Below are 27,854 nucleotides of genomic sequence, written 5' to 3' on the forward strand. Positions count from 1 at the left end.
GGAACTGAACGACATCGACTCTCACTATGATTTGTACTGCATACGGTAACGCGGCGCTTCTATGCAACACCTTTTACGAATTAATTGTAATGATTATGTTCGAATCTCTTCAGGGACTTCGAAAATAATTTTCTTCTATATCGTACCTTTAAAAAATATATCTGTTCCGTAAGAACACATTGTGGAGATGCTGAAATGAGTTCTACGATTGTTCAGCATCAATCTTCATCTCCTGCTGTCCGGTATCGAGACACACGCGAAAGAATGGAAACAGGTGCTCGGCAACTACTTGCTGTCCGAGACTATCGAGGGGATGAACGATCTACGATCGATCATCGAGGCCTTCCGGGCCGAGGTCGAGCTCGTGATCACTGGGCTGGATCGTTTCACATCCGTCATGCAGGCGATATCCGACATCAAGAAAACTGCAGTTCAGGCTGAGGTCCGATTCAAAACGTATCAGGTACTGCCACAAAGTAAAAGAGACAGTAATTAGTTATTTTAACAAATAAAGTCACGGTAAACGTGTCGTTACCTTCTCTCCGATTTCAACGACCTTGAAATATGTTGTCAACGTCATCAATCTGAGCAACATTTCCCTTCGAAGTTTTTCCCGGTCGGCTTCAGTTTCCGAGATATTCGTAAAAAACTCCAACGACCTTGAAATGCGTCGTCAAGGTCACCATTCTGAAAATCAAGTACTTTGCAATTATCCCGTAAACCAGAGCCGTCCTGCGAAAACTTTAAAGGGAAATGTTGTTCGGAACGACGACGGTGACAAATTTACCGAGGTTACAAAGACTTTTTTAGAGTCGAACAAGAATAATTGTCTTCAGGAAACCTTCAAAGCGTTTCGTGGCCATGGTATATCGTTCCCAGAGGATGAGGAGCAAGTGGCGTACGAGTTGCAACGTGATTGGGAATCGCTGTACCTCGGCGCGCTTTACAGAGCCTCGACTCTCGAGAGCACTTCCGATAGGTTCGCGGACATGACGAAGGAACAAATAGACAACTTCGTGGAGGAACTGCAGGAATTCGCCGACGACTTCCATCGGAACGGGCCCGGAAGTGTCGGGGAGAATCTGGAACTGGGTCTGAAGAAAATGGAGGTGCGTGTTGAAGATAATACCCACTTGAAACGCAGGAAATTCAAATGCCTTCAAGTCGTGTCTGAGTTTTATGTTGAACTAGAAGTTGGCGAATGAATTTTTGAAGTGGAACAAATATTTTCGAAATATTTCCGACAGGAGTACGGCAAGAAGATTTCGAAGTTCGAGGAGAGGAGACAGATGATGATCAACTCCGAGCTGCTGTTCGACCTTCCGGCGACCGATTATTCGGTGTTCCTGGACGCGAAGAAGGACTACGAGGGCATGGAGCTGCTGTATAAATTGTACAGAGAGCAGAAGAAAGCGAGGGAGCAGTGGGCCCGCACGCTCTGGGTGGACCTGAATCCTCAGCTTCTGATAGACGGCATGGATCACTTCATCCGGGAGTTCCGAAAGCTGCCCGAGTTCATCAGAAAATTTGCCATCGGCCAGGCTCTGGACGCGAACATGAAGAGCTTTAAGAACTCGGTGCCGCTGTTCATCGAGTTGAAGAACGAGGCTATGCGCGAGAGACACTGGAAGGATTTGATGAAGAAGACCGGACAGTATTTCGATATGGACCCCGACAGGTGCGAACACGATTAAAACAACAAAAGTTTATCCGGGACGCTTCGAGGCTGGCGATTAATTGAATTTTATTCGGAATGGGCGACAGGCAATTTGTGAAAATTAGTTTGACTAGAGACAAGACAAGATTAGTGCTCTGCGAGAGACTGCTGTGATCTCTGACAGTGTTTCGATTTTTTGGAAATTACTTTTCGAAATTTATTTGCTTTATTTATATTCATTTCTGTGACAAAATATGCTTGTATTTTCAATTCTACGGTTATTAGAAGTTAACACAGTAAATCCTTGATCTCAGAAAAACTCTCGGGTCCGTGCTGTTTCTTAGATCCCGTAGTTCCACTCTTAGAAAAGTTGCGATCTTTTGTTCCGCTTGCATTAGTGTGGGTCTCGCCAATATTCGACCCCTCGCTGGTTCCAAGGGAGATCCCCCAGTGATGGGGATCAAATTTTCACAGTTACGGAAAAGACTTTTGCGACAGTTATGGAGAGTATTGTATGTAGCGTATGACGTCGAAGCCTAAACCTTGGGACCACGGAAGCTTCAAGGGAGATCCCCCAGTGATGGGGATCAAATTGGCACAGTTACGGAAAAGACTTTTGCGACAGTTACGGAGAGTATTGTATGTAGCGTATGACGTCGAAGCCTAAACCTTGGGACCACGGGAGCTCCAAGGGAGATCCCCCAGTGATGGGGATCAAATTGTCACAGTTACGGAAAAGACTTTTGCGACAGTTACGGAGAGTATTGTATGTAGCGTGTGGCGTCGAAGCCTAAACCTTGGGATTACGGGAGCTCCAAGGGAGATCCCCCAGTGATGGGGATTAAATTTTCACAGTTACGGAAGAGACTTTTGCGACAGTTACGGAGAGTATTGTATGTAGCGTGTGGCGTCGAAGCCTAAACCTTGGGATTACGGGAGCTCCAAGGGAGATCCCCCAGTGATGGGGATTAAATTTTCACAGTTACGGAAGAGACTTTTGCGACAGTTACGGAGAGTATTGTATATAGCATGTGACGTCGAAGTCTAAACCTTGGGACCACGGGAGCTTCAAGGAAGATCCCCCAGTGATGGGGATCAAATTTTCACAGTTACGGAAAAGACTTTTGCGACAGTTACGGAGAGTACTGTATATAGCGTGTGACCTCAAAGCCTAAATATATTTTTGTTAATATTAATTAGGCTTTGTATATATATTATATTATTATATATAGGAGGGGATATTAGATTTTCGTAGATCCTACGGTGTCCGTTTGCTTAGATCAAGGACTTACTGTAGATCGTTTTTGTGCAGATTTTCTAGAGGATAAACATACAAACTACTATAAACACAGATTTGTGCATTGTATCTTTTGAGCAAAAGTTAAACGCGTTTTTAGACAATGGAAGTGAACGAGATAAAAATGTTGAAGGGGTGAGTGGATCGTACGGTTATTAAACAAATCGTAATATGGTGATTAATTATTCTTTTTCTGAATTCCGCTCGAAAGGTTCACGCTGGAGAACATGTTCGCGATGGAGCTGGGAAAGTACCAAGACATCGCCAAAGAGATTGTAAGGAACGCCGTGAAAGAGCTCGCCATAGAGAAAGGTTTAAAAGACCTGGCCGAGGTCTGGAAGAATATGCAATTCACTGTCGTGAAGCACTATAAAGGTAGACTAGTCACTGGACCGCAGTTAGTTGCATAATTTCATATAACCGTAATCTACTTTCCAAAAGGAGACGGAAACCGCAGACACAATTTATGAAGTGGAGAACGATTCCCCTTCGAAATAGCAACCGAATTAAATTGGAGATTCGTTCGGTTCTTCCTAAACGGGTCAACTATTAGGTGCACAAATTAATTCTCGGCTTTCTCGCTGAAAATCAATTTCTATTCCGAATCGAACAACAATTTAATCAGATGTGTAAACTACAGGGTGTCCCAACTAACTTGACCACCTTGAATATCTTTGTTAGTATTATCTCCATGACAAAAATTAATAGGACATAAAATGTGTATTTTGACGAGATCTACAACTTTTACTGACCTATGTATGTCGAAGAGTTAGTGGTTCAGGAGATATTTCAATTTAAATAATTCTAAAACACCATTTACCGTTTATTTTCTTTCATTTTGTTCCCTCGCAGGGACCGAGGACCGCGGGTTCATCCTGGGACCCATCGACGAGCTGAATCAGGTTCTCGAAGACAACATGATGAACGTGAATGGCATGGCCGCCTCCCAGTTTATCGGTCCTTTCCTCAACACCGTGCAGAAGTGGGAGATCACCATGCACACGATATCCGAAGTGATCGAACTGTGGACTCAGATGCAGAAGAGGTGGCTGTACCTCGAAGGGATATTCGTGGGCGGTGACATCCGATTACAACTGCCCGACGAGGCGAAGAAGTTCGACGAGATCGACAAATCGTTCCGGAAAGCCATGAACGATACCGCGAAGAGGCTGAACGTCCTTGAATGTTGCATGATCGCGGGTAAAACAAATTTTCTCCATTAAAAAGAGAGGTCGAAACAGTAAACCGATTCGTTCGTTTCTCTTCAAGGTCGAAAGGACGAGTTCGAGGCGATGATCTTCGGTCTGGACAAGTGTCAGAAGTCCCTCACCGACTATTTGAACTCGAAGCGAGCGATATTCCCGCGATTCATGTTCCTCAGCGACGACGAGCTGCTGAGCATCCTCGGCAGCGGCGTGCCAACTGCGATTCAAGAGCACGTGGGTAAGATGTTCGATAATCTGGACAAGTTCCGGTTCGAGACGAGCAGCACGGACCGTCCAATGGCAGCTGCTTTGATCTCCTGCGAGAAAGAGGTGATGGACTTCCGTACCCACGTACTGGCCGAGGGGAAGATCGAGGAATGGATGGTGGTTGCGACCGAGGAGATGAAGAAGTCGAATCGATACTTGACAAAGAAGGCAGTGTACAATTACGGAAAGGTAACGTCGAAAACGCTGCTATCGAATAAGTGAGACGCGCTTGTTCCCTGGATTCTGATTTGCGAGAATGTTTGTCGTCAGGGATTTCTTATTAAGTCGAAACCTTCTTTTTGTTTGAGGGCGGTGGGGGAATGTCACTCACGCACACACCCCCTCCTCACATGACGTCTGGAGGGGGTAGTGTGGGACTCGGCACCCCTTAGATCAGCACTCGGATTTACTTGCGACGGCCAGGTTTCGAAGGCTACGCCCCCTCCTAAGCGCCACAAATAGCGAGTATGGAACGCGCCTGAGGAGCTGCGAACTATGACCGTCACGGGGAGCGAGAGGCGCGGCCGGGTCGAGGGGCGTGGCCTTCGAAACTCGGCCGGGCCGAGGGGCGTGGCCTTCGGAACTCGGCCGCCGCGAGTAAGTAAATCCGGGCACTCTAGAGCCATCGCCTCAAAATCATCTACGACTAACGGAGGGTGCGCGACCAACGCCTTCGCATTACAACGCCCCACCCACCACAGAGCTAACCACTCCTGTTCCTGGCTTTTATAGGTGAGGAGACCCAGGACCGAGTGGATGTTGGATTTCCAAGGGATGATGATCCTCGCGGCAGATCAAATATGGTGGACCGCTGAGGTGGAGAATGTGTTCGAAAAAATTTCCGGCGGAAACAAGCACGCCATGAAAGACGTACCTTGAAACCTACCTTACAATTAGCAACGATTAATCAGCAACACCACTGATCGTCAAATGAATATTGTACTTGTTCCAGTACTTGAAACAACTTAATAACCAGTTGAACGAAGTGGTAACTCTGATGGGTGGCGACACACTGACGAATAACGACAGGAAGAAGTTCGACATGATACTGACGATCGACGTTCACTTGAAAGACATCGTCGAAGGCTTCGTCAGAGACAGCATCATGGACCCCATGGAATTTGAGTGGGAGAGGCAATTGAGGTTCTACTGGGTCCACGATCTGGACAACATATGGATGCACCAGTGCTCGGGAACGTTCGAATATGGATACGAATACATGGGTCTGAATGGCAGGCTGGTTGTCACGCCTCTGACCGACAGGATCTACTTGACTATCACTCAGGCTCTCTCTATGCACTTGGGCGGTGCACCAGCAGGTGGGCACGAATACTACCGCTGACAAAAATGATGCTTCCAACGTGGAAAACATTTTCATCGACGATCTAAATGCAATGATAAGATCTGTCATTTTATTAAATTAGACTTTATTACCTGCATTAATTAGCCGATTGTATACGAAGTGCAGACAGAAACAAGATCGTACTTGGTCACCACGAAGTTTCGAAAGTAGTTTGAAACTGTAGCGCTGAAGTTTTGCATAAGTAATTGAATTGGGCTAGGTCCTGCTGGAACTGGGAAGACGGAAACTACAAAGGACTTGGCGAAGGCTCTGGGACTCCTTTGTATCGTGACGAATTGCGGAGAGGGGATGGATTACGTGGCGATAGGGAAGACACTGAGCGGTCTGGCACAATGCGGTGCGTGGGGCTGCTTCGACGAATTCAATCGTATCGACATATCCGTGCTTTCCGTCATCTCCACGCAACTGCAAACGATACGCTCTGCTCTGCAAACGAAGACGAGCAGATTTCGGGTGAGCAAAATCCCTGTTCAAAGATTCTAATTCAAAAACTCGTTGACAACTTGCTGATGGAACTGGAGATAAAAGGGGGTCGTCGCGCGTTCCTCAGGGAGAATTCACCATTAGGAACAATTCTACTTTTTTTTAGGACACCGTGTCCGGGTTAAGGTGAAGTAGTCTTCCGTTTTTGGCTTTCGCAAAATTGTGGAAAAATTTGTTTACCGACTGATACGAAGGGTACACCTTTTTCTGTTAGTTCGAAGGTCAAGATATATCTCTGGATTCGAAAGTGGGAATATTCATCACGATGAATCCCGGTTACGCCGGTCGCACAGAGCTGCCGGAGTCCGTGAAAGCGCTGTTCAGGCCAGTGGTGTGCATAGTCCCGGACAACGAGCTGATCTGCCAGATAAAGCTCTTCAGCTCGGGCTTCTTGACCGCCAAAGTACTGGCGAAGAAGATGACCGTGCTGTACAACTTGGCACGGGAGCAGCTGAGCAAGCAGAATCACTATGATTTCGGTCTGAGGGCCCTCAAGTCGGTGCTGAACATGGCGGGTCAATTGAAGAGAACTTCCGGTGACCTTGAGGAGAACGTTGTGCTGATGAGAGCGCTCCGGGATATGAACTTGCCGAAATTCATTTACGATGACGTTCCGCTGTTCCTTGGTCTGATAGCGGATCTGTTCCCGGATCTCTCCTGTCCGAGAGTCCATTATCCTGATTTGAACGACGCGGTGAATATGGTTCTCGAGGAACATGGATATTCCGTGCTGGACCAGCAGGTAAATAACCCTCAGAATTCTGACAAGACATCCTCATTAAGACGACTGGACCACAAACTCAAAATTTTATTCGTTAGATCGACAAAGTGGTTCAACTGTACGAAGTGATGATGACCAGACACTCGACAATGGTGGTAGGACCCACCGGTGGCGGCAAGACTGTTGTGATCAACACCCTGTGCAGAGCTCAGACCCGTATGGGCCGACCGACGAAGCTCTACACCCTAAATCCAAAGGTATACTCGGTATACTCGTCGTATCGTAACGTGCAACGAATGATTGAAAATGTAATTGCAGGCATGCACGGTGATCGAACTGTACGGGGTGCTTGACCCAGAAACTCGTGACTGGACCGACGGCCTGCTGAGCAACATCTTCCGGGACGTTAACAAACCTTTGGACGAAGACCCGAACGAATTGAGGTACATTCTGTTCGACGGCGACGTGGATGCGCTGTGGATCGAGAACATGAACTCCGTGATGGACGACAACAAATTGCTGACTCTGGCTAATCAGGAGAGGATCAGGATGTTGAACCATTGTAGTCTATTGTTCGAGGTAATCCCAGCGATTATTTAGGTCTCTGTTCCCTCCCCCTCCCCCCTACTGACCGTAGGTCGCGAGTCCGAATCTTTTACTTTTCGTAGCTACGAATGTTTCTTTGCTGCACTGTGTAGAAATACGAAAGTAGTGTAATCTAGAAAATAGTAATATATGTATTTGTTATGGAATATAAGATCTTCTCACTAATGCCGATTGCAAAAGGTAGGTGATCTACAGTACGCGTCTCCAGCAACGGTGTCGCGAGCTGGCATGGTATACGTGGATCCGAAGAACCTCGGCTACGAGCCTTACATGGACAAATGGGTCCGGAGCAAGAACGAATCCGATCAGGAGCAGCTGAATGGAATGCGCGAGAAATACGTAGACGGCGCAATCCAGCTCATTATACATGGCATGCTGGGCCTGCAATCGGTCAAACCGCTCAAGATGATCATACCGCAGACGGGTCTGAACATGGTAACAATTAGACACTTATGGCCTAATTAACTCGGCTCTTTATGGCGATCCAGACCGGGGGGAAACCGAAATTGTAAGGTGCTCTGGGTTATTCTCAATGAATCCGTGGAACTTGATACCCAAAATATCCTTGATTTCAACCCTAAAATTTCAACCCTACATCTCGTTCGGGAGGATAGTTACGGGGTAAAATGAAGAAGATCAATCTTTGGCCTTTATCCCTATTTCCTCTATTCAGTGATATGCGAAAATTCTAGAAAAAATCTAACAGGTGTCAGACACCCAGGTCCACGAACTGTAATTAATTCAGATTTTTAAGTAAAACATCCTGGCTGTGAAAAATCAAAAAGCGACACCATGTTGGTATATCAGCTAAAATTTTTATGTAGAACAAGCTGGCTGTGAAAAACTGAACCTAACCTCCAAAAAAGGCGACATCATCTACGTTACAGTATCGAATATTTTTGTATTGTGTTTTTCGTTGCAGGTAACTCAACTATGTTACGTGTTCGACGGTCTCCTGTCGGTTCTAAGCATGGTGTTGACTAAATCCGAGGGAGACGATGACGCGGTGATAGATCTACAGACTAGCAGATCGGAGGTCTTGGAAGCTATGTACCTGCACGCCTGCTATTGGTCATTGGGAGCTACGTTGATTGCAGAGGACAGACGTGAGTTCGACGAGTACATGAAGAAGACTGCCGGGTTTATGCTCGTTCAGGACACGCGTGAGAAACCGGCCACTGTGCGTAAGTTCGATTTCCGATCGAAGAATGGAGGATAGAAGATCTTTCCAGACCTAATTGTAAAATTCTGAAGTGGATCTAATAAATCACAAAAGATGACTATTTATCTCGATATCCGATTAGGCTACCTGCCAGTTACGTACAAAACGCTGTACGACTACCACCTGGACATCGAGCAAGGCATCTGGGTACCATGGAAACACTTGGTTCCCGGTTATGTGCATGATCGAGAGAAAAATTTCTCGGAGATCCTGGTTCCCACCATCGACACTCTGCGAACAACTTGGTTCATCCAAACGATGAACAACCTGGATCGTCCGGCGCTGCTCGTTGGGGAGACTGGGACTTCGAAAACTGCCATAATCCAGGAATTCCTTCGAAATTTGGCCTCTGAGAAATACGTAAGTTCCTGAAAAGTCGACGATAGAGAATGCATTGAACATCGCCTAACGCTTCGACGACTGATAGAACCAACTTCTCATCAATTTCTCGTCGAGAACGACCTCGATGGACGTGCAGAGGAACATCGAAGCGGTCGTGGAGAAGAGAACCCGGGAAACTTTCGGGCCACCGCCGGGGAAGAAGTTGCTGGTCTTCATCGACGACATGAATATGCCGCTGGTGGACACTTACGGCACCCAGCAACCTATCGCTCTGCTCAAGTTTCTCTTTGAGAAGGGAGGATTCTACGATCGAGGGAAGGATCTCCACCTGAAGTACATGAAAGATCTGTGTGCGTACGAATGAATGACAGACATTAATTTCATATAATACTTTCATTGTTTTGATTGAACAATTTCTTCCAGGCTACTTGGCAGCCATGGGGAAGCCTGGAGGAGGCAGAAACGAGGTGGACCCCAGATTCATCTCTATGTTCTCGGTCTACAACGTCACTATCCCATCAGATGAGACTTTGAGCTACATCTACAAGAGTATACTGGATGGGCATCTACAAATATTCGAGGCGGACGTGCAAGCTATCTCCGGAACCTTGGTGGAAGCGACGCTGGAACTCTACGAGGTTCTTCTCAATCCTTTACATCAGCACTCGGATTTACTTACTCGCGACGGCCAGGTTTCGAAGGCTACGCGTCCTCCTAGACGCCACTAATAGCGGGTATGGAACGCGCCTGAGGAGCTGCGAACTAGGGCCGCCACGGGGAGCGAGAGGCGCGGCTGGGTCGAGGGGGTGTGGCCTTCGAAAGCCGGTCGGGTCGGGGGCGTGGCCTTCGGAACGCGGCCGTCGCGAATAAGTAAATCCGAGCGCTGCTTTACATTGTCTGTTTCTGTGATCATCTTCCATCTAAGTTCCCTATTCTTTCTGATCAACCAGGTAGTCACTACGGAACTGTTACCAACACCGAGCAAGTTCCACTACATCTTCAACATGAGAGATCTGTCGAGGATCGTCGCTGGTCTCCTTCAAAGTCACCCGACTTACTTTCCGAAGACCACGCAAATCGTCAGGCTTTGGAGGAACGAGTTCAACAGAGTGATCTGCGATCGCCTGATCAACGAAGGCGTAATGACTTTAGACTGGTCTATCCTAAAACTCGGAATAGAAATTCTCATAATCTTCCGCAGTCTACGAGCTCCAGAAAGCGAAGTGTGTTCAATGAGTTCAATAAATTGTAGGACGCGACTCTGGTTGCCACGCGCATATCGGAAAAGATCGCAGAGAAGTGGGAGGAGCAACGAGAGGTGATCGACTATGCTATGAGGGATCCATTGCTTTTCGGAGATTTCCGAAACGCCATCAATGAGGGCGACGAGCGGTTTTACGAGGATCTGTTGGACTACGAAGCCGTTTACAATTTATTCTTAGAGGTAACACGTTGCTAACAAAATACAGGATTATAGTGAATCGTCCCTGCGGGGACGAGGTTGCGCCCTTGTGTGCACGAGGCCACGCCCCTTGCGGGGACGAGGTTACGCCTTTGTGTGCGCAAAGCCACGCCTAATAGCAAATGCAACACACAGAACTTCCCCTCCAACCTAATACAAGCATTTCGACAGATATACGAAGACTACAACGAAAGGAGAGCAACCAAGCTGCAAATGGTCCTGTTCAACGACGCATTGGAGCACCTGACCAGAGTGCACCGCACGTTAAGGATGCACCGAGGTCACGCTTTGGTGATCGGGATCGGTGGGAGTGGCAAGAAATCGGTGATCAAGCTAGCTGCGTTCGCGGCTCACTTCAGTGTCTTCGAGATCAGCCTAAGCCGCGGTTACAACGAAAATTCCTTCCGAGATGACATGAAGAGTCTGTACAGCAAGGTCGGAGTGGACGTCAGCAGGATTGTTTTCCTTTTCACGTCTTCTAATATCGTCCACGAAAGCTTCTTGGAGCTGGTGAACAATATGTTGATGACTGGCGTGGTTCCTTCCCTCTTCAGCGACGAGGAGAAAGATGAGATCGTTAATCTTTGCAGAGACAAGGCTAAGGAGGCCGGCTTCGGGGTCACCAGGTGAATATTTGATCATGGTAATTCTTATGATAATCTTAAGAGGTTATGTAAGTCTACCTCGGGAAGAAGCTGAAGAAATCTACCGAGGCCGCTTATTAAAATGGATGTTCTTGAAGTGAGAATACCTTTTGAATATGAATCAAAATTTAAGACCTAACTGAATAATTAAAAATGCGTGTGGGCGTTTATTTAAGAAATAGAATGGCGCACGAAACAGGTAACGGACTTCGCGTCAGGCCAATACAGGTTCAGCACCCGAAATTAATCCTTTTCTAGATCATATTCACCTTTTCGCGAATCGAATTCACTCTTTCGCAGTAAATTCAATATGATCTTTCACGTTTTATCCAGGGAAAGCGTTTGGTCATACTTCGTGAAGACTAGCACATCGAATTTGCGAATCGCTTTGTCCATGAGCCCGTCTGGGGATTCGCTGAGAACTAGATGTCGAAGTTACCCTGGCCTGGTGAGCAGCACCACCATAGACTGGATGTTCCCCTGGCCTGAAGAAGCCCTGGTGGCCGTGGCTAATGTTACTCTCAGAGACGTAAGCTTCGTCAACCCTGTTTCATCGTAATAATGGCATTGCGAACAAACGTTTGACACAACAATTTGCATATCTAGAACCCAAACGTTCCCCAAGAGTACAGAGACGGATTGGTCGAGCATATGGTGTACGTGCACAAAACCGTCTGCGATTACACGATCGAATTCCAAACGAAGCTACGCAGACGAAACTATGTCACGCCGAAACACTATTTGGATTTCATGAACACCTACCTGAACCTCTTGGTCGAGACGAAGGATTATATAAATTCGCAGTGCGATCGGTTATCCGGAGGTACGGCGACCACAATATTTATGTCGTTGCGGCAACGAGGAATTGTTTAGTTGATGCAGAAACGAAGGGAATGAGAGTTTTGTTGATTTCATTTTACGATTGTCATTCATTTTTAGTTATTTTCTTTATGAAATTTTTACCGATATATTTGTTACATTTTTCTGATTGAAATGAGCCCAAACGTTTACATTAGTTCGGATAACAGAGGTTCTACTATATCGCGAATTAAACAAGTAAACACGCTGCAAATTGTATTGTGTTTGGTATCATTTCGATCAGAAAAATGTCACGAACGTGTTGGAAAAGGTTCCAAAAAAAAAATGATTAGAAACAAAAAAGTTTTATGTAAGTGACACTTCGGTCCGGAAGTTTTCACATAAAGGAAGACGTTACTGCGGGAATTGCTTTGATGTGGTAACAATTTCGAGAAGATAAGCGTGTAATGAAACGCGTTGTAGGTCTGCAGAAGATTGCGGAGGCTTCGGTGACTTTAGCCGAGCTGAATGAGATCCTGGCGGTGCAGAGAGTGAAGGTGGCGGATCAGACGAGAAATTGTGAGCAACTGCTCGCTTCCATCGGCGAAAGTACGGATATTGCGATGGAGAAGAAGCAGCTGAGCGAGGTGAAGCGGCGGGAGATCGAGGACCAGAGAAAAATCATTAATAAAGAACAGACGGAAGCGCGGCAAGCGTTAGCGGAGGCGCAACCTGCCCTTGACGCGGCCAGGGGTGCCCTGGCGGAGCTCGAGAAAGCAGATATTACTGAGATAAGGTATTTCTTTATCCCGGGAATTCGGACGGGGTTTCAAACTTCTATCCCCATCACTGGGGATCCCCCTTGGACCTCCCGTAGTCCCAAGGTTTAGTCTTTGACGTTACACGCTCTATACAGTATTCTCTCCGTAACTGTCGCGAAGGTCTCTATCGTAACTGTGAAAATGGTATCCCTATTACTGGGGGATCCCCTTTTTAAACAAGTCATGCAGTAAACACGCTCGTCGATCCGCAACCGAAGCGCAAAATTGCTACTTTCCTAATTTTTATTTTTATTGAACTTTTACCATTGGTTCGCCTTGCCTTTCTGATTAAAATGACAGCAGGCGTCATGGAATTAAGATTATAATTGTGTAATAATAAAGTAGTACAGTTACGGATAGGATACTGTACAACTGTCATAGTCGAAGCACCCTCTGTCGCGAAATGAGTCGATCAAAACTTCGATCAACATCTTCAAGGTCATTCGCAACACCTCCGGAGCCAGTACAGATAGTCTCGGAGTGCGTGGCCATGTTGCGAGGCATCAAGGACATCTCGTGGAAGGGTGCGAAAGGGATGATGAGCGATCCAGCGTTCCTGAGGATTCTGCAAGAGATGAACTGCGACAAGATCACGCTGAAGACGCAGCAAGCGGTCAGGGCTCACCTGAGGAAGAGCACGAAATTGGATCAGATGCAGAACATCAGTAAAGCTGGCTTCGGTCTGTACAAATTCGTGCTCGCTGTGCTGGACTACTGCGCCGTCTTCAGAGAGGTAGCTTCACACGCCTGTATAGTTAACGTTCAAAAGGGGAACATTGTCTAACGTAAATAAATAAATTGTCCAGGTGAAACCAAAGATAGACCGAGTGGCCGAGCTCGAGGCCGAATCGGAGAAAGCCCGGAAAGCTCTGGAGCGAGAGGAACGCGAGCTAAGGAGACTCGAGAAAGCTATAGGGGAGTTGAACTCGAAGTACGAGAACGCGATGGCGGAGAGACAGAAGCTGCAGGAGGAAACGGATATTCTCCAGAGGCGGCTGATAGCTGCGGACAAGCTGATCAACGGTCTGTCCTCGGAGAACGAACGGTGGAAGAAGGAGCTGGAAAGTTTGCACGAGCAAGTCGAGATGATCTTCGGCAATTGCCTTTTGTCTGCCGGATTCCTCGCCTATTGCGGCCCGTTTTCCTACGAGTATAGGAACAAGATGGTGTACGGAGATTGGAAGAGCAGTATAGAGGCCAAGGGGATCCCGTTGATCAGCAACTTCAAGATCGAGACGCAGCTGAGCAACGACGTCGAGATCAGCACGTGAGTCGGTGCAGCTGCTCAGAGAAACGTTCCTTGCGGGGCTGAACTTTACAATAACCCTCCTCTCTCAAGCTTGTAATACCTGTTATCATCATTCGCAGAAAGCTCTCTCGCCAGCGCATTTAATTCTGCCCTTAGGCGTGCGTCCGTGACACGGAATTCAATGTGTACAGCATTATTTCCGTAACTGTCGCGAAGGTCGCTACCGTAACTGTGAAAATTTTCTCCCCACCTCTGTCGATCGGTAGACCCCACGATACGACAGTTACGGAGGCAATACTGTAGTACGAAAGTAGTAGAATGTCGGATAACAAGTGCAAAGGTAGTTCTGGTAGATTAATCTAGCAAAATTGCAATTTTCCCGCGAAGATGGACCTCGGAGGGACTGCCACCGGACGAGCTATCCGTGCAGAACGGTATCCTGACCATGAGAGCCTCGAGATTTCCGGTCTGCATCGATCCCCAGCAGCAAGCCCTGAACTGGATCAAGAAGAAGGAGCAGAAGAAGAACCTGAAGATCCTTTCGTTCACGGATTCGGACTTCCTCAAGCAAGTCGAGCTCGCTATCAAGTACGGTCTTCCGGTTCTGTTTCAAGACGTGGACGAAGTCGATCCGGTCTTGGACAACGTTCTATCGAAGACTATTCAGAGTAATGATTCACGATAGAGGGGTGAAACCTTGAATAGAGATGACACTATCTTTTTGTAGACGATAGTGGCAGGACGTTCATCCTCCTGGGAGACAAAGAGGTCGATTACGATCCGAAATTCCGGATGTACCTGACCACGAAGATATCGAACCCCATGTTCGACCCTGCCCTCTATGCCAAGGCTACTGTGATCAACTATATGGTGACGTTAGGGGTACAATCTAGCTTTATACTAATCTTTGATTACTTTGTAGTGGAGGAAAGCAACTTGAACAACCTCGTTGCGTAGGGACTAGAAGACCAGCTTCTGTCGGTGGTCGTGAAAACGGAGAGGCCAGACGTGGAGGAGCAACGGGAGAACTTGATCATCGAGACCAGCGAGAACAAGAATCTGTTGAAGCAGCTGGAGGACAGTCTGCTGCTGGAGATAGCCAGCAACCAAGGCAACATGTTGGACAACCTGGACCTGGTGGAGACTCTGGAGAACACGAAGTCGAGCGCGAACGAGGTGATGAGGAAGTTGTATCTCGGCGAGGTAACCGGCGCGGATGTGAACAAGCTGCGCGACGGATATCGAACGGTGGCGCAACGAGGAGCGATCTTGTTCTTCGTGCTGGCGGACATGGCAACGGTGAACCCGATGTACCAGTACTCCTTGATCAGCTACGTGGAGGTGTTCGGGTTCTCCCTGAAGAAATCGTTGCCCGACCCGACGCTTCAGAAGCGTTTGGCCAACATCATCACCACGCTGACGAAGAACGTTTACGATTACGGGTGTACCGGCATCTTCGAGAGGCACAAACTCCTCTTCTCGTTCCAAATCTGCACGAGATTAAAGCTGAGCACTGAACAGATCACTCAAGCGGAACTCGACTTCTTCATCAAAGGCAGCATCGCGTTGGAGAAAGCGGCCATGATCAATCCTACGGACTGGCTGCCTGCCACCGGATGGTTGGACATATTGAAGCTGAGCAAAGACTTCCCGGATACTTTCGGACTGCTTCCGGAACAGCTGCAGCAGTATGACGAGGAGTGGCAGCAGGTGGGTCGGAGTTCATTAATTGTCAAGGTCACCTTTGTGTAGTCTCGCTCGCTCCGACCATCCCCACCGTTCATGTCCCCGTAGTCTCGATGTTTAGGCTTTGACACACACTGTATAGTGTGCGTGACTTATTTTATATCATCCAATCCTAGGAGATCAGTGGTTCAATAGTTCTGATTGTTTAAAGTTGAGCGATTTTCAGTGTTTTTGGGACAGGTAAGAGCTTTTTGGGTCAGAGTAACGCAACCTACATCTAATTGGACGATTTCTGAGCATATACTCAAAATACGTGAAAAAGAAATACGTTAATTTTGACAAATACGTCAAAAACAGTGAAAATCGCTGAACTTTAAACGTGCATAACTTTTGTACTACCGAGTTCCTAGGATTGAGACTTCGATTTTGGCGTTTCCTCGTCAAAATCTACGGAAGTGCATTAAAAAAGTCCAAAATTTGTGGTCCCCTAAACCGAACTATTCACCCAAAGTTGTGGAACATTTCTGTAATTGTTGCTTAATTCAATCATGGTACATTTCGTCAGTGGTACGACCTCGACGGCCCGGAATCGGTGGATTTCCCGCTGGATTACTCGAGCAATTTGAAGCCCTTCGAGAAGTTGATGTTGATTCGGTGTTTCCGTGTCGATCGAGTCTACCGAGGCATCGTCAACTACATCAGTGAAACCATGGGCGAAGAGTACATCACCCCGCCTCACATCAGTTTCGAGATGATATTCGAGCAAAGCACTCCGACGATGCCTGTGGTCTTCATCCTTAGTCCTGGATCCGATCCAACATCGGAATTGATGAAACTGGCAGATGGATATGGACGGGGAGGTGGAAAATTCAAGTACCTGTCGTTGGGCCAAGGACAAGAAAGTGTAAGACCCATATATTCGATTGTCCTTAAACGAGGCACATACATGCGAACAGAAAGTGAAAAATACCTGTTTATTATTTTTGTAATTTGTTAATATTTACAAATTGGACGATTCCATAGACCGCGATAGAACTGCTGGAGGTGGCAATAACGAGAGGACAGTGGCTGATGCTGCAAAACTGCCACTTACTTCTGAGCTTCACCAGGGAATTGGAAAAGCTTCTAGAAAATTTCGGCAAGCCCCACCCCGACTTCCGGTTATGGCTCACGACCGATCCAACCCCTAATTTCCCGATCGGAATTCTGCAACAGTGTCTGAAAGGTTCGACGAGAAGATATATGATAAATTGTAAAGCCTTGATCTAAGGCAGATCTAAGGCACCTGTAGTTCAAACTAGAATCGAGGATTTTTCTTAGATCAAAGTTTACTGTAATATATCTGAAAATTCTCCAACTTCTTCGACTGTCGGAAACATAATTTGTGTTTTTCTGTAGTGGGTTTTAGTGCTTTCTGTATTGATTTACAGTGGTAACGGAACCACCGAGCGGTTTGAAGTTGAACCTCGAGAACACTTACTTCAAAATGAGGCATCAAACGTTCGAGTCTTGCGAACATCCTGTGTACAAGCACCTAATCTACGTGCTAGCTTTTTACCACGCGGTTGTGCAAGTATGTTAAATAAGTTGTTCCCAAGGTCTGAACTGGCTCTAAATGGAATTCGTGTAACAGGAGAGGAGGAGGTACGACAAAATTGGCTGGAACATCAATTACGACTTCAACGAGTCGGACTTTAATGTCTGCACGACTATTCTGGACACTTACTTGACCAAAGCGCTTCACGTTCAGGACACCAGGATACCATGGGACAGTTTGAAGTATCTCATAGGCGAAGTAAATTTTACTTGAACTTTTTTCAAGCTTTTTTACGCGGAAACTTGACTAACTTGAATTTTTCGAATGATCAGGTGATGTACGGCGGACGAGTGATCGACAATTACGATCGCAGGGTCTCGCAGACTTACATGGACGAATATTTCGGAGACTTTCTGTTCGACGCGTTCCAGCCGTTCCATTTTTATCACGACGAGCACGTTGATTACGTGCTGCCGGCAGAAGGGGAACGTGACGATTACCTGAAGTTCATCGAGGAACTGCCGCTGGTGAACACACCGGAAGTCTTTGGGCTCCATCCAAATGCTGAAATTGGGTACTTCACTCAGGCCGTGAAGGAAATGTGGGGCAATCTCATAGAATTGCAGCCGCAGACCGGTAAAACGTTAACAAGACTTCTTCGGTACAAGTAGCTCTAACGTTCAAGATCAACCAGTAGTCAGACTTCTTAAAAATCTTTTAAAAAATTTGGTTTCCTCATGTTATTTTCGACTAAATCGGGGTGTAGCAGTGGCGCACCCAGGGGGCCAAGTCCCCCCAAGAAAAAAATTAAAATCACGGAATAGCCCTGGGTACCGTTGACAGACATTTCGGCTAAAAAAAAGTCATCAAGCAAAACCTACGGCTGGGTTCAACTCGGCCCCCCCCAAGATTAAATCCTGGGTGCGCCACTGGGTGTAGAATTTTGTGACACTCCATACTTCGAAAATTGACACAGTTCCTAATACGCCTAAAAATTGTAGTAAGCTCAAGGATCGCGGGTGAGTGACCTTCACGATCTGAAGATACGCGAACTGTAACAAACACGTGAGTAAATAAATACCTTCTGTTGAAACAATAGAAGTGAGCAGCGCCGGGGTGAGCAAAGACGAGTTCATCGAGAACATCGCGAGGGAGGTGCTGGACAAAGTCCCGACCGAGTTTGATCTGATAAAAGTGAAGAAAACTTACGGGGTAATCATAACGCCAATCGCGATCGTCCTGTTCCAAGAGCTGGAAAGGTTTAACAAACTAATCCGGACGATGAAGAGGACCCTGTCGCAATTGAGAAAGGTGTCTGCCAGTCTCTCCGTCTTTCTTAATCTCCTCTGTGAAAGGTAGCTAAATAAATCGTACGACGTTAGGCGATTGCCGGTGAAATCGGAATGGACGCCATGCTCGAGAGTGTCGCCACGGCCTTGTTCAACGGCGTGCTACCATCGGAGTGGGCTAGATTCGCGCCGGCCACGAGAAAAAATCTTGCTGGGTGGATGGAACATTTTGAAAAGAGAATACAACAATACAATAACTGGGTAAGATCCGGAAGAATGATTCAAGCTGTACAAGAATGACGAATAAGAGCGCGTTTTTTCAGGCTAGCGGAAGCGAGCCGATAGTACTTTGGCTGGCTGGCCTGCACATACCGGAAACTTATCTAGCAGCCCTCGTGCAAATGGCTTGTCGCAGAAACAACTGGTCTCTCGATCGTTCGCTCACTTACACAGCTGTCACCAGGTTCATCAGGCCGGATAATGTGGAAGAGAGACCAGACCAGGTACAGTATTTTAGTATTTAATCCGGAAAATTTAAAGGATTACTTGGCGTTACTATTCATAAACTAATCAGTAGACTGTGCATGGTGACGCGAACTAAAAATTTTTCGAGTTAATCGCAAGAAACAGCAGTTAGCTAAACTTTACTTCAGGGGCCCAACAAACGTTTACCTTTTTCAAATGTAATCCCGTAGATTTTGACGGGAAATTGGCAAAAATCGAAGGTTTAATGTTACGAACTCACTGGTTCGAAAGTTACGAGTGTTTAAAATTAAGGAATTTTGTAACTTTCGAACTAGTGAATTCCTAACATTAATATATTTAAAAATTGAACCTTTTTGGCCCCCTAATGTGAAATTTAGCCCATTTCTCTTACGAATGCATCAAATGATTTCGTCAAATTCGTTTAGGGTTGCTACGTGAGCGGATTATACCTAGAAGGCGCGAAATGGGATATTGTTAATCAATGTTTGGAGAGGTCACGGCCGAAAATCCTCGTCGAGGAACTGCCAATATTAATTGTCATACCTATCGAAGCTCACAGACTGCGACTTCAGGTATGAAAAAGAGAATTAACCCTGTACAGCCCGAATTTTTATTAAGAACGTAAACAAACTTCCGATAATTATATTTTTCAATTACAGAATACCTTCAAAACTCCCGTGTACATCACGTCGGATCGACGGAACGCCATGGGGGTTGGTTTAGTATTCGAAGCGAACCTAGCGACGAGCGAAGACATTTCTCATTGGGTATTGCAGGGTGTTTGCTTGATACTGAACACCGATTAAATGGATCACGTGTGACGCAATCAGAATACGCCATGCTGTACAGTGGTAATGTTATCATTAAATTATGTTAAGCGAAATGTAAATACATAATATAATATGGAAAATATTTCCTCCATTTCCGACCTTGAAGGTCATGGTTATGCACGAACTCGTTTTAACAAATGCAGCATTGCATATCTTAAAAATCCAAAAATGTTGTACTTACCTGAAAGTAATTTGCATAAAGAGCCATAGTCCATTGTTAAGGTTTGCTATAAACTACTAGGGAAGGTAAAAGTATGTACTCGTAATTTGTCACAGTAATTTATTAGTGTTCATCATTTCATTGGACCTTTGATTTGAGGCAAACACAGGTTGTAGAAGGAGCTATCGACAAAATCCTTCAGGTTCTGCCACTTCACCCAATGCTGAGACTCCAATTGCTCGTTGCTCGTCGCTCGACCGACGAAATGAGGATCTACGATCAGCATGTAAGTATTCTCCACTCCTTCGTGAACGCCCACTATGCATTTACTCGAGCAGTCCCTGTCTCCGCCCATCATTATCGGACTGCCAAAATTCTCGAAGTGCGTTTTGATAACTGCTATCTGGCCCGACAATTGTTTGCCGCTTGATACGTGGATAATCTTGCTGAGAACCTCATACAAATGATCCAGCACAAGGCACACCTACGGGTTATCGACGCATGAGTCACTGTTATCTTTCTACGTCATTTTTCATGGAAACTAATCGAGAACTTGAATGATATGAGTCACTGCTTCTACTGAAGAAAAGAAGAAGGCAACAAGATACGACAAAGAGTCGCTCGATGTTGCTCCAGCGTCGACGAGAAGTAAAACAGGCCCGGGCAACTTTTTCCCCGCTGTTGCTTCACCCCTTCCACTATTAACTATCTCATGTTGTCCCTACCGTGCTTTGCCTCTCGTGACTGGGAGGTTATGGCCTCCCTCCTAATCTCCCCAACCCCCTCCTACACTCCACAGCAGTTTGGTGGGGAGGACCCAGGAGTAGGGAGAGGCTCGCGAACCGCAAGTTGCCCAGGCCTGAAGTAAAATGCTCTTTAACGATTTTAAAGAGAGATAATGAGATGATGCTTACTTCGAAACTTCCTATCCATTCCCTCGATCGAATAAAGGACCTCTCCTTGTCCTCCAGTGCAACAAGGATCTCCTGCACCCGACTGATACTCGGGACAGATTGCTCCAATTCTCGGCTCTTTATGATCCACGAGCAGATCGTTTGCAGCGTTCTGTATCCACAACCCCAGCCCTAAATGTTCAACAGTCAGCAGGTGTATAAAGGAGGTCGACATCATTAATAATTTTAACGATTTCTTTCAACCTTTTTACTATTTTTATTTTCGTAAACACAAAAAATCTGCAGTCTGTTTAGTGACGAGTATTTAATAGGATCTATTTGGATTTTATAACAAGAAACACATTGTAATAAGATTAGTCTTCACGAATCTAATGCCAATGTTTGTCATGCAAATCCACAAACGCGTTCCGTTACGTTATTTTATGTGTCAGCTCACAGACTGACTGACTGATAACAACTCATTGTCATTAGTCAACTCTAATTGCCGTTGGCTCACAACTAGACTGCAGATGTTCGTACAAAATGCGAACTAAGAATTCATGCGAAAAGTGCACTCGCTGTTTGAAGTATTTTAATAAGAACTTTTAAGTTTTCTATCTGACCTATATTCATTTTTGTCGTGAGTGCATAAAATCTGCAAATTAAAATATGACAGTAAAATACAAAAAAAAAAGACAAGCCTTTCTACCGGATTCTTAAAAAACAGTTACCTTATCGTCGAAGCCGTCGCAACCGTAATGCCAATACGCGTAATCGCCACGAATCAGGAAGCTTCGGCCTGGCTCAGGCGGAAGAATATCCCGATGAACGTTTTCCAACAAATTGTTCGTATAATCAACGATCATTATATAATTGTGTAGAGAGTACCGTTCGAACCTGCGAGAAACACAAATCAAAATTATCAGAGCCGCGTATATAATTACTCTACAATTAGACAAGATAGAAAAATACCGTAATTTTTTCGAAAATACGATTCATATTTAATTTTTCTTTGCACGTATTGTTAATTTTTCTGCAAAATAAAAACTGTGCAACTTGTTGGAAGCGATCCAAACAATTTTTATTTTGCACAAAGTTCTGGTCTTCTGTATTTTTTTTTTTTTTGAATGTTTTGTTATTGTAGAGCATTGTGTCAGCGATATGACAAAATTAGTAGCGATCGGTTCACAAAACGGCAACCGCACGATGCGGGACGGACCAAATGGTAAATAGAGCGCGTTGTTTCGTAGTTCCTGGGTTTACGAGCGGTTCGTAACCATTCCCGTAGTTTTCGAAACGCCCAAACGGTCAGTTAACGCTCGGCCGTGGTCGTAATGATTCAGTGAAACCCCGTTCGCTTTCCATTCGATATCATCAAGCAATCAGTTCCTAGTCACGCGTCTTGTTTCGGGAAAATAAATTTGATATAATTAGTAAACGAAATTGTTTAAAATAAGTAGCAGTCGAGGAAGTAAGTAAATTTCAAATGGAACGCTTGAAATAGTAGCGAGTTGTTGGCAACAAAATTGAAAATTAATTGAAATATTTCCAGGTGTAGTGGACCACTCTAATTTATACTTGAAAAACTAATTTCAAACTTTTCAGAGTGTAAGTGCTACACACAAGTAATTAAAAGTTAAATGGCAAACAACGAAATAGTTCTTCCAATGAAAACCTCGAAAACCGTGAAGAAATAACGCGAATAATAATTGAGCCAGCGCGCGCAAGTTTGAATTGGCGAGTTCGTTTATAGGACCCGTCATGCGCAGTTGGGCTGCGCGGTGGACCGCGGAAGAACGTATCTTGTGTCAGCTACATCACAGGTGCCGTCCCGTATATCGAAACTCCCGTATGCTCATCGTTCTGCGCTGATACACAGAATCACGTCTTTATGATACGCATTAGAACGTTGCGTCACCTGAATATACCTCGGAGGAACGGTTCGCTGTTTTCAACCGGAGGAACCGATCCAGCGACGCGGTTTAAAGTCGGTACACAGTCGCGCGCGCTTCGTAACGCGTTTCTGTTCGTCGCGATCAAGTACGCGGTCCTCGGCTACTGTATCCGTCGTTACTGGAACGGAAAGCGAATCCGCGAGGCTGATCCCACGGAATGGACATTGGACATCCCCTCGCAAAATGTCAGTTGGTCCGCGGGAACCCGCACGGATAAGACAAAGAGAAGAAAACGGACAACGTTAGTCACCGGAGAAAATACTGCGGAGTACGCGTCAACGGAACGGGACAAGTGGGACCCAGACGAAGGATAAACGGTTCTCGAGATGATGGGATCGCAAATTTCATCGACGGTATGTTGATACGCATTTATTAGATTAGCGATAAACAATCTTGATCACACACACGAATGATTTATCGTTTGACGGCTGACTACGCGATAAGTCGGGGACCGATTATCGATTTCCCAACGGTTTGCCGAAACGTTTCGATTTACATTCGCCGAAAATCAGATCTTTTTTAGCATCTGATAAGCGCCAGGCTGATCGTGACCGTCGCTTGTCACTTTTCAATGGGTCGAAGGTCGAGGCGGTTGGGAATACTGCCAAGTATTTTAGGTTATGTTTATCATGTCACTTAAGCTTTCTCGGGCCAACGAAAGTACCTTTATTTTGCTACGTTTCCTGTTGGACAGATGACAGCGAACGATGAGTTCTCTAGCGACAGTATATTGTTTATTTACTCGATAGTGAAAGCTGAGGATATGGTACGAGGGTAACTCCTAAGACACAGTGGAAATTATGTATGGTGCGATGCGCGAACAAGTCTCCGAAAGCTGGTTGCACACGTACGACTTGAGCAGTACCATGATCCCCAATGTTAGTTCACCGATGAACGACGAGGAGCACTTTTGCAAGTTAATCTTATACAAAGAAATTAAGGATTCGAGGTATGTAGCTGTTTTATCCGGATATCGGCGAAGAAAGCAGGCGGATAGATATGATTAATTTGTTTTCTATTTTTCCAGGGTACGAATATGGGATATTATCATATTGATACCGAACCTGTTGTTCCTCTTGTTCATCGCAGTGAGATTTAACAGAGCACGGCTTAAATTGAGAGCAACGAGTAGCCCGATATTTTTAGCATTTTACGGACTTGTCATTTGTAACGTAGTAATCTCGGTGATACGATGCGTCGTGTCGATGACTGTAAACGTGGCTACTACTGTCGGCGGCACAACTGACAAAGTGCTGTGGGTTATTGTTCGATTTTTCTTGTTGTCCACTGAAATGAGCGTATTGATCTTCGGTTTGGCATTCGGTAAGCAAAACTTCATTTGTACGAACACAGTTTATAGTTTAGGAACCTTCGACTACATTCGGATTTCTCTGCGCAGGACATTTGGATAGTCGCTCAAGCATTCGTAGAGTGCTACTCGCCACATCGTTCATAGCACTCGCTTTCACTATAACTCAGGGGGCATTGGAGTTAGTTTTACCCGACGATACATTCCGCATTCCCAGCAAAGATTTCTATGTGTTCGGTCATGGGGGTATGATGTTCTGGTTCTGCAGCAGTCTCGTTTTCACAGTAGTAAGTTGCCGAATCAATATGTCTATGTTGCTCCAATCCGGTTACGTGAATTCTGATTACCATCTTCGTTGCAGATATATCTTTTCATATTAATACTGCCATGGACGCGGTTGAGAGACCGTTTAACCTTACCATGTATGTAAATACAGATACACGAAAGTCAAATACTACTTTCTACAAGGCTTGTTACTTCTCCGATGTCATGATTTCTGACAAATAAAAGATTTGACATTCTTATCACTTTCAAAGCTTCAAAATCTTCGACCTCCGAAAGAGAGTAACAGCCCTACGTTCTACTAATCTGTATCTCACGAGCTCCTTGTTTGTTGCAGCAAGAAAAAGTTTTTACATCTACGCAGGCACATTAGCCATGCTAGACTTAGTACAATCTGTGGGCGCAGGCTTTTTAAATTACACACAGAATCCCGTGGGATTGTGTATCGTGGACATTACGGCAGTGGTCTATCTGACTTTCTTCGCACCATTGGTTTATCATACATTCCTATCAGAATTCTTCGGGTAAGCTGATCCGTTTGAGTTTACACAACACACCGAAGTATATATACACACACAAACAGTGCTCTACTTAATGAGTTTTATTGCAGGGTATCGCAGCCTTCGATCATGTTCTCTTACAAGGCTCACGTGGACGATGCAATGGACGAAGACACGGTGTCTCTACCGCATCAGCAGAGTTTCTCGTCGCTGAAAACAGACAGCGATTACATATACCAGGTCCATACTCCGTCTATTCACATGCCCTTATACGATTCTCAGATATTAAAATCATCTTCCTCGAAGCACAAGACTTCCTTACACTCCCTGGCGTCCCCCAGAGATTCGAAAAGCGCTAGCGGACACGCCTACGAATACTCGACCGTTCTGTATCGCTCTACATCCGGGATTAAGAACTTTCCCAGGAGGCTCAGCACGGGCAAGGCTGGCGTGGACTTGAAAAACTTCCCCCTCACGAGATCAGACAATTTTATCGATTCGAAGAAGAGCAGCTCGCCCGATCTGAGATTTCCTAGCACAGCTTGGAAAAGCAGTTCCATATCGCAGATGAAGTACGGTGGACCCAGTAGCGTCTCCAACCTGCTATTTCCGCAGAGTACCGCTAGTAACTTTCTGTACAAGCCTAAGGCTAACAACAGCAACACCAACTTATTCTCCTTCACTAGAAAAAGTAGTCTGGAACGCGAGAGAAAAGGCTCCGAAGGGAACGTCGCTCAGCTTTTCGAGATACCTCCTCTAGAGAATACTTTACAGTCGATTTTGGATAGTGGTCATTACGATCCGAAAGTGACCGACAGCACTTTCATCCAAGAATCTTCGAACCTCGTTCAAACCTCCAAAGCTACCACGGATCGAAAAGAATCGAGTCTTACAGCTCAGCTAACCGATACCACCGAGGCTTTCGATGTAGACGAACCGTTCGATTCCACTGACGGTTCGAACGCTTCCCAGTTGTTGCTTTCCAAGCAGGTTCCTTCTAGCAAAAACACGCACGGCAAACGTAGAGGAGACTCGAAGAAGAAAGAGTCCGGCGGTCTGAACGATTACTTGTTGTCGTTAACGATGTCGAGCAGTCAGGAATCCCCGACAGAGCGAAACAGATCCCAGTCCCTCTCCTTCTGATCGGAAGACCTACACACAGACTGAATTCTTGTAAATATTTGGTTGGAGTAAAACGCTGTAAAGTCTAAGTCATTAGTAACTACAGGGTGTGCCACAGTCTGCTTTATCCGGTCAAATATGTTCTCTAACTTCGATATTTTTCTACATTTCTTTTGTTTTCCCCGACTGAAAATATTCTGGAAACAAGTACGAGGCGGAGATTGTTTTAGTGTTTTACGCGTAACGAGGAAAATATTGAAGATACCGAAAATATTCCCCCGGGGATAGAGCCGACGGTAAATGGGACAGCCTGTATCTAAGAGATGATTTTTAACAATCTGATCAAAAGTCGTTTCTCGACTGTTAGATGTATCATAGTGTAATATACATAGAGGTGCGCACAAATGCTTTTATTATACCTGTATATACGGCATGTCTAGATTTAATTAAACTTGTCGATGTAGCGAACGTACATGGTTTTATTTATTTATAACACTAACTTGGCAGTGGATTGTACGCTAATCTTTTATTAATTTTCTGTTGCGACAGTGCGCGGTATTACGAGGCGCGCACACGCAGTCCGCTTTCGTTCATTTGCAAACGAGTTTCTTGCACTGCGCATTGCTGTCAAACAGTTCTCTGCACTCGGCTTGGAAGTGTACGTGGTTTTATGTTTTGTATTTGCAATATTGCGTTCGTCGACACGCTAATCACCGTATCGCACGCGTGCAAAATCGCTTCGATATTGTTTCACTAACACTGATAAACTTTTACAAAAATCCAAGCGAACGTCGGAAACCGGTACGCCAAGAATTCCGCTAAAAATGACAAAGATCCGCAGCCTACGCGTCAGAATTGTGAAACGTAGTACTCATTTTGTTGTCTCTCGGACAACGCTTGATCCGCCACTTCAGCAGCAACAGCTAGAAAGTCTCTCGGGTGTCTGAATGCTCTTTCACCGGTGACCGAGTCCTACGACACAAGTGCCAGAGGCTTGACCGCGAAACGGGGACCAGTAAACCCAAACAAAAAAAAAACACAGACCTTTGTTGAGGAGAAGCAACAACGTGCTATTCTTCTGTTCACAGAACCACAGCGTTTACGATTCCACGCAGTTCGACACGAACTCGACGCCGGTGAATCCTCTGTACGCGGCTTCCCTGCAAAGCCCGGATAGCATAACCGGTTACAGTATAGACAGCCAAGAGGGCCAGACTCAGGCGAACGGTTACCAGCAGTGAACAACTCGTGACCGAACAACCTAATGGATTCGCCAATCGTCCAACGATCGATTCTCATTCCCTAAGAAGAAAACAAGTGGAGCGGTTTCCACCGGCGAAGAAGTAAACGAAGGAAATGGTGTTCCAGTAAATCGTGGGATTCCACGGGAAGAATCTAGTCGATCTCGAGACAATTCTAGGGGCAATAACATCGAAGAAATACTTTTCGTTTCATCTTGTGATAGATGGCATCGAAGCGGAAGCTGTTCGAACAGTCAACGACAGAGAGGAGAGATCCGTGGGACACGTTCGATCGTAGCTTAGGCAGCTGTCCGTGCTTGTCCTGCTAAATACTAGAGCTCCGGATGATCCGTTTGACACGTGTAATCCGCGACTTCGCTTAGCGATCACGATCTGCATGGAGTTCTTGTTAAAACTTACGAATATT

At 45.7% G+C, this 27,854-nt stretch overlaps 3 protein-coding genes across 5 annotated transcripts; 2 read left to right on the forward strand and 1 right to left on the reverse strand.

The window, feature by feature from the left end:
* Nucleotides 1-882: 882 nt before the first annotated feature.
* On the forward strand, nt 883-20,242 carry LOC143218251 (dynein axonemal heavy chain 10-like). Its single transcript, XM_076443338.1, has 38 exons — nt 883-1,109; nt 1,248-1,678; nt 3,166-3,329; nt 3,807-4,154; nt 4,224-4,615; nt 5,159-5,296; nt 5,379-5,745; nt 5,989-6,242; nt 6,487-7,014; nt 7,092-7,250; nt 7,312-7,572; nt 7,780-8,034; nt 8,522-8,783; nt 8,904-9,181; nt 9,249-9,513; nt 9,587-9,801; nt 10,114-10,302; nt 10,416-10,607; nt 10,797-11,251; nt 11,603-11,798; nt 11,876-12,092; nt 12,551-12,863; nt 13,327-13,621; nt 13,695-14,155; nt 14,525-14,805; nt 14,865-15,019; nt 15,095-15,847; nt 16,389-16,727; nt 16,847-17,048; nt 17,254-17,396; nt 17,457-17,618; nt 17,693-17,996; nt 18,362-18,379; nt 18,460-18,671; nt 18,743-18,910; nt 18,973-19,152; nt 19,561-19,707; nt 19,795-20,242. Exons 1-38 carry the CDS (start codon nt 990-992, stop codon nt 19,939-19,941), a joined length of 9,966 nt encoding a protein of 3,321 aa, XP_076299453.1. The 5' UTR covers nt 883-989; the 3' UTR covers nt 19,942-20,242.
* Nucleotides 20,243-20,258: 16 nt separating this feature from the next.
* Ufsp1 (UFM1 specific peptidase 1) lies at nt 20,259-23,085 on the reverse strand. 3 transcript variants are annotated; one of them, XM_076443341.1, is made up of 4 exons: nt 22,947-23,085; nt 21,750-21,915; nt 21,040-21,210; nt 20,259-20,609 (listed from the first exon to the last, which is right to left on the reverse strand). In XM_076443341.1, exons 2-4 carry the CDS (start codon nt 21,882-21,884, stop codon nt 20,259-20,261), a joined length of 657 nt encoding a protein of 218 aa, XP_076299456.1. In that variant the 5' UTR covers nt 21,885-21,915; nt 22,947-23,085. The 3 variants fall into 3 exon arrangements, with proteins under 3 accessions (XP_076299456.1, XP_076299455.1, XP_076299457.1); XM_076443340.1 differs by having other exon boundaries at nt 22,937-23,070; XM_076443342.1 differs by lacking the exon at nt 22,947-23,085 and adding an exon at nt 21,991-22,419.
* Nucleotides 23,086-23,183: 98 nt separating this feature from the next.
* Nucleotides 23,184-27,268, forward strand: LOC143218252 (uncharacterized). The gene is given in 8 exon segments (XM_076443339.1): nt 23,184-23,326; nt 23,723-23,922; nt 24,001-24,296; nt 24,373-24,569; nt 24,644-24,704; nt 24,902-25,088; nt 25,175-26,161; nt 26,163-27,268. Coding segments are annotated over 7 exon segments (1,956 nt in total). The 5' UTR covers nt 23,184-23,326; nt 23,723-23,773; the 3' UTR covers nt 26,242-27,268.
* Nucleotides 27,269-27,854: the final 586 nt, after the last annotated feature.

This window comes from Lasioglossum baleicum, chromosome 19, assembly GCF_051020765.1.
Source record: "Lasioglossum baleicum chromosome 19, iyLasBale1, whole genome shotgun sequence".
Lineage (NCBI taxonomy): Eukaryota > Metazoa > Arthropoda > Insecta > Hymenoptera > Halictidae > Lasioglossum > Lasioglossum baleicum.

What these genes read in the sequence shown, in the direction of transcription:
- LOC143218251 (XM_076443338.1), top strand. Translation starts at nt 990, where the DNA reads ATGACGAAGGAACAAATAGACAACTTCGTGGAGGAACTGCAGGAATTC. An exon ending in TGTCGTGAAGCACTATAAAG is followed by an intron (nt 3,330 to 3,806) that starts GTAGACTAGTCA and finishes GTTCCCTCGCAG; the next exon opens with GGACCGAGGACCGCGGGTTC. An exon ending in CGACGCTGGAACTCTACGAG is followed by an intron (nt 9,802 to 10,113) that starts GTTCTTCTCAAT and finishes CTGATCAACCAG; the next exon opens with GTAGTCACTACGGAACTGTT.
- Ufsp1 (XM_076443341.1), bottom strand. Translation starts at nt 21,884, where the DNA reads ATGATCGTTGATTATACGAACAATTTGTTGGAAAACGTTCATCGGGAT. An exon ending in GCGACGGCTTCGACGATAAG is followed by an intron (nt 21,211 to 21,749) that starts GTAACTGTTTTT and finishes TTGAACATTTAG; the next exon opens with GGCTGGGGTTGTGGATACAG. An exon ending in AATGGATAGGAAGTTTCGAA is followed by an intron (nt 20,610 to 21,039) that starts GTAAGCATCATC and finishes GATAACCCGTAG; the next exon opens with GTGTGCCTTGTGCTGGATCA.